A 6,000-nucleotide genomic window follows, 5' to 3' on the forward strand; every position below is an offset into this window, starting at 1 on the left:
TTTTTTCTGATTCAGTACTGAATTTGTCTTAGCGGTAAGTACGGGTATTAAAAAGATTTATCATGCAGCAAAAATTTATATGAGTGTATTTGATTATTTTGTACCCACAATTATCATTACTCTCAGCTCAAACATTTTAAACAATTTTCTTTTCATATTCTTAGCAAATCAGTTATATAAAAACTGATTTTTAGCTAATTTTTAAACGCTATCCCACTGTCTGATGATACCCATTAGAGTGTGAGTTTCTGCTATAAAATCACGCGAGTACCATTTTCTGTTAATCATTGTTGATAAAAACTATTTGAGTGCAATTCAGTTTGAAGTAGTTGAGAGTTAGTTTCATTCCTGACCACAGATTTCATTATCGGCAAATTGGTGATCTTTAGGAAAACCACGTTAGCTTAAATATTGACACCTGTCAGCGTATCTAGAAATGCCAATTTAATTTTCTGCCTCGATACACTGTCAATTTTTCTCTAGAATACATTTTTCTTTTCAAAAACCTTAAGCATCCAGAATAAACCATGAACCTCTGAGGAGAAATTTCCACACATACCAAAATAAGAAAGTGCGAATGCATGAAAATTGAGCTAACTTGAGAAAAAAACCCGGAAAAGACTTGGAAAGGAACCACAATTTTTTCGGTCCAATTTATGTACCGGTAGATTCAGGGTTGACTCTTTGTGTTTGTATAATTAATTTGAGATCGTGTTGAAAAATTTCTTATATATACTATGTTTTTCTATATTTTAATTTAGTCCCTTAGTCCAACTCGGACGATTATCTTGCTTCAAATGGTTATATTGCAAGACCTTGTAATAAAATGACTATCTCGTATGACTCCTGCAGTAGTTGTAAAAGTTACCCAGGTTTAGGTGCGCGACCCTAGACCGCTCTGATCAGACATTTCCCAGATTTTGCCCTCTTATCAGAGCATCGTGCGACCCAAAGCCCTCTGATCAGACCGTAGTGCGACTCAAGAAAACGTGCGACCATAGTGCAACTCAAAAGACCTCTGATCAGACTGTCGTGTGACCCAAATATTTCGTGCGACTCTGGTGCGACCCAAAAATTTGTGCGACTTTAGTGCGACCAACGCTCCCTCTAATCAGACCATTTCTGAATACATGTTATAATCCGTTGTTATTTGTTTAAATTATTCAATTCAAACCTATGTACTACTCAACTTAAAATTTAATAATTTAGTATATCTTGTTAAAGTTAGGACAAAACTAACTGATAAAGATACTAACCGAAAGTCCTTTTGAAGTGCCTGCAACTTTTCTATTGAGGCATAAAAAACAGTGATAAAAAACTGCAGTCATATAAATATTGTCAGTTAATGCTCTGTGGTCAGATTTTGGGGCAACTTATGTCCAGACTTTGGTCTCTGATCAGACCGTAGTGCGACCACTGTCCAGACTTTTGTGCGACCTATGATCAGACTATAGTGCGACTTTGCCCTCTGATCAGTCCGTAGTGCTACCATTGTCCAGACTTTTGTGCGACCTATGATCAGACTATAGTGCGACTTTGCCCTCTGATCAGACCGTAGTGCGACCATTGTTCAGACCATCGTGCGACCCAAACGTTTCCCAAACCATGTATTTTGGGTTGCACCACGCCACCAGTGTGCGACCCATATGGTCCGATCAGAGCAGTCTGGAGTACCTTGGTAACTGCCCCTTCGCAAGACTCCTGTAATATAACTCTCTTGAGCAAAGGACGCTTATCTTGTAAATTTGCCAGTCTTATAAAATAACCATATTTTTCTGGAAATCAAATGAAATATTGTTTTGAGAAACAGAAATGGCCACAATAGGTATATTGAGTATGATTAATGACAGACGTATGAACAAAAAATTTTATATAAAATATATCAACCAATCTTTTTAAACATTTTTATGCTCATTTTTATGATCTGTCAACATTGAGTTATTTAGCTTTACTACCTACATGCCCCCGCCCCCTCCCCACCTACTTGAAATCTTTGGAAAACTCTAGTCCTCAAAGAGGCTCGTGAATTTACATACATACTCAGGGGTAGTTGTCCCTCTGTTTCCGGAACGTAAACACACCCATGGCGTTTTTTGTCGTGTCATTTTTCGGGTAAGTTTTTCTTCTTATCTTATTCATGACCTTTTCTATCTATCGCTCGTCTTCTCTTGTTTGTCAGACTGTTTTTTTAAATTCTCGCTAAATTAAGACGGTTATCTTGAAAAGTTCTTGCAAGAAAGAAGGTTACTTAGAAAATTGTTGCGAGAAGAACAGATATTTTGAAAGAGTTGTGTCAACAGAAGGCTATTTTGCAGGATCTTGCACGAATCTGCTACGACGATATACAAAAATGTTGAAAGGAGGAATGCAAAATCTGGCCGTAATCGTCGTTCAATCTTAATAAAATACTCTAGGCGAAAAGTTATCTTCACAAGTATTTTCCTCATTTCTGTCGAAATGCTCCAGATCCGGGTGTGACTCCAGAAAAGAACCAAGGTCCAACTGTGCACCAGACTGGGAAGCAGGTACTGGACTTGGATACCGGTCTGTACCCGTTCCAGGATGAGTTGGGAGTGGTGAGGAAGGCACGTGATTGTGTCCACATTGAGACTCAATTGAATTACACGTACTCTATTGGGTCTCTGGATAAACACGACTGGCCACAAAGTTCTCTGGACACAACAAATGAACAGATTGAACCGATAAAGATCAGGTCAATATGATTACAGTGAGACATTTATACATACAAATACGAATACACAGTCATAATTAATTGCTCTCAAACGAAGTTTGTAGCAATTATATTAGTCCTGTCGGTCTTTTTTATGCAATTTTTCGCTTGACCGATTTTTCGTCTGACGCTTTTGACTTTTCGTCCTCAAGAACGGGATAAACAGGTAGCGCCCAGCGGGCATTAAGTGCTCTTATAGCCTTTCAGCTCTGTTTCAGCTCTGTTTTGGAGACTTATACTTATGGTGTAGAGGGCGGTTCTTAGAGGTTGAAGACACCCCCACTGTTGACCCCCCCCCCTTATTGCTCCCCCCGCCGCGCTAATCCCCCCCCCCCAGTGATGCCCCCCAATCAACCCCCAGTGACGCCTCCCTCCCGTGGCTAGCTACTGACGAACAAGGTTTGAGAAAAGGTTACTGAATAATTTCTAGATTAAATGGAATGTCTTGCAAGGTTTTAACATCACGAATTTTAGAATATTTTTGATATTTTTTGCACTTTTTTCCAATTTTTTGACATCTATAGTCATTATTCAGATTTATTGAGCCTCAAGGGTCAGAAAACCTTCGTTAGGGTTTGATAATAAGTTACTGGAAATTTTTTGCATGTCATGGATTAATTATCAATTAAAGTTTTAGCATTTTTTTTGTAAAACTTTCAATTTTTTTAAAGTTTTTTGAATAAAGTCACTTTTTAGGTTTCTCTAGCCTCAAGAGCCACGGAACTTCCTCTAGGGTTTGATAATATTTTACTGCATAGTTTATAGATGTGATGGAATGTTCTTCAAGATTTTAATATCACTAATTTAAGCAATTTTTTAAAATTTTGTAATTTATTCATGTTTTTGAATTTTTTCCGGCAACAGAGGCCGTGGGACCTCCTCCAAGGTTTGATAATAAGCTGCTGCATAGTTTCTAGAGTTAATGGAATGGTGATCAACATCAACATTTTTTATGACTCGAGTTTTAGTAATTTTTGGAAAAAATTTAAACTATTCAAATTTTTGGAAATTTTTATGTTCCAAGTGTATGGATTTTTATGAGCCTGTGAAACTATTTCAGGCTTGAAATAGGGTACAGGATAGTCTCTTGAGACAATGAATTGGCTCTTAAGATATTAATGTCTTGAACTTTAGCAAGATTTTGTTAAAGTTTGCAAATTTTTCAATACTTTTTGTCCTTTTCTGAGTTTATCGACCATTACTGGCCAACAATTTTTTTTTTAAGTCTGGCAGATGGGTTACTAAACAGTATTTTCAAGACAACAAATGGTTTTGATTTTTTTTATTGCGAAGTTGAAATTTTTTTTTTAATTTTGCCTTTTTCAGTTATTTTCTATATTATCTAAAAAAAAAACTAGAAGTTGCAGTGTCGAATCCAATCATGGCAGATATTCCTCTCTTTTTCCCTCTCTATCGGCTAGCGTTCCTTTCCTTCTCTCTCTTGTTCACGTTTTATCTCTCTCTCTCTCTCTCTCTCTCTCTCTCTCTCTCTTTCTCTCTCCTTGTTGATGTCGCACTTCAGCTGCTGTTAAGTAGCGTAATGTCATCATCTCTGATTCTCATTGACAATGAGTTAGAGTTGAAACATTTGTTATTATAAGTGATCTAACAGGCACTTTTTAGGAAACCATTGTTAATTGCTCTCAAAATCAAATTGTGGCAAATTTAATAATCATGTTTGTCTTAATGCAATTTTTTGCTTGGCCGATTTTTCGTCTGACACATTTGACTTTCGTCTTCAGAAACGGGATAAAGAAGTAGTGCCCTGAGGTCACTTATTCGTGGGGAGCCACTTGAAGAAGCCAACCGCTCGCCGGTCGTTTGAGAGCAATTCGCCCGACGTTAGTCGGTTATGTTTAGTAATTACCCCAGTCGAGACCAGATGCTTATCTTGCAAGATTCTGCAGAGATCTTGCTATCTTACGAGATCTGGCAGAAAAATGGTTATCTTGCAAGACCTGACAGGAAAATGGTTATCTTTCAAGATTCTTGCAAGTTTGTTCCAGTCGAGCTGTTCCTCTTATTGTCTCTCATTCGTGCAACACGTTTTTTTCTGAGCAGAAACCTACTTAAGAATCAGTTGCGTGTTTTCTAAGAAAAATAATAATATCAAATAGAACTTAAATCTGGAAATATGAAATATCTGAAGAAAACAAATTAAAATCTGCCTTTGAGAACTGTTAAAACAAAATAAATTACCATTAAAAAAACTATTTTCCTTCAAATTTATCAAAATTTACATAACTACAAGTCTAGATTACCTTTTCTGATAAAACAATTATGTGATATTAGTCTTTGCATCTTAAACAGCTTCATTTCATTTAATTCAGGTCCCTACGCTTAAGTTTTTTGCCAATGCCCAAAAAATGTGATTATCTTCGGCTTGTCATTTTTTTTGAGCTCCAAAAGAATTTAGAAGAGCTTTTGCGCAAATCTCTTGCTGTCAGAATTACTCGCCTCAATCAATTCATTTTAGGATCTTGTGCAAAAAAGGGATATATTAGAAGATTCTGACAGAGAAAAGATTATCTTGTAAGATTCTGGCAGAAAAATTGCCATCTTGCAAGATTCTGGCAGACAAATGTTTATCTTGCAAGTTTCTTGCAGAAAAACAGCTATCTTACAAGTTTCTGGCAGAATGGATGGCTATCTTGCAAGATAACCATTTTAAATCGACTGGGGTAGTTTCTGCTATATACATGGAGTTCCCGGTTGAGGTCCCAGACAGAGAGCGCCTATGTTCAGACTTTCGGGCGTTCATCAGAGCTTTCGAGCGTTCGTGTCCAGACTTTCGTTCGGTTTTCCGTGTTTCCCGACTATGTAAATTTGAACACCCCACACCCCCGTAGTGCGCTCATCTGGGTCTGGGACATATCGACTTTCCGTCTGGGACCTCAGCCTGAGTTGGCTATACACGGATTTCGTATCGCGTTGTCGAGAGGTTATAAAACTCCAAGTCAAAGCCAAGTTGTTGAATAACAATGCGAGTGGGATACAAAAAGTTTTGTTTTGCTCTTTAATTGCTCTCAAACGAATTTTTTAGCAATTATATTAGTCCTGTCGGTCTTTTTTAATGCAATTTTTCGCTTGACCGATTTTTCGTCTGACGCTTTTGACTTTTCGTCCTCAAAAACGGGATAAACAGGTAGCGCCCAGTGGGCATTAAGTGCTTTGTGTCTCTCAGCTTTGTTTCAGCCCAAAACCGTTTTGTAGACTTGTACTTATGGTGTGAAGGGCGGATCTTAGAGGTTGAAGACGCCCCCACTGTT

At 37.6% G+C, this 6,000-nt stretch overlaps 1 protein-coding gene across 1 annotated transcript in view; it reads left to right on the top strand.

Moving 5' to 3' along the window:
- Positions 1–6,000, top strand: part of LOC142352080 (tyrosinase HcTyr2-like) — a 137,860-nt gene that overhangs the window by 82,351 nt on the left and 49,509 nt on the right. The window contains exon 5 of the mRNA XM_075404443.1: positions 2,467–2,713. Coding sequence (XP_075260558.1) covers positions 2,467–2,713 — 247 coding nt within the window. The remainder of the gene's footprint in view (positions 1–2,466; positions 2,714–6,000) is intronic.

This window comes from Convolutriloba macropyga, chromosome 13 (genome assembly GCF_964194025.1).
Source record: "Convolutriloba macropyga chromosome 13, txConMacr16.3, whole genome shotgun sequence".
In the NCBI taxonomy this organism is placed as follows: Eukaryota; Metazoa; Xenacoelomorpha; order Acoela; family Convolutidae; genus Convolutriloba; species Convolutriloba macropyga.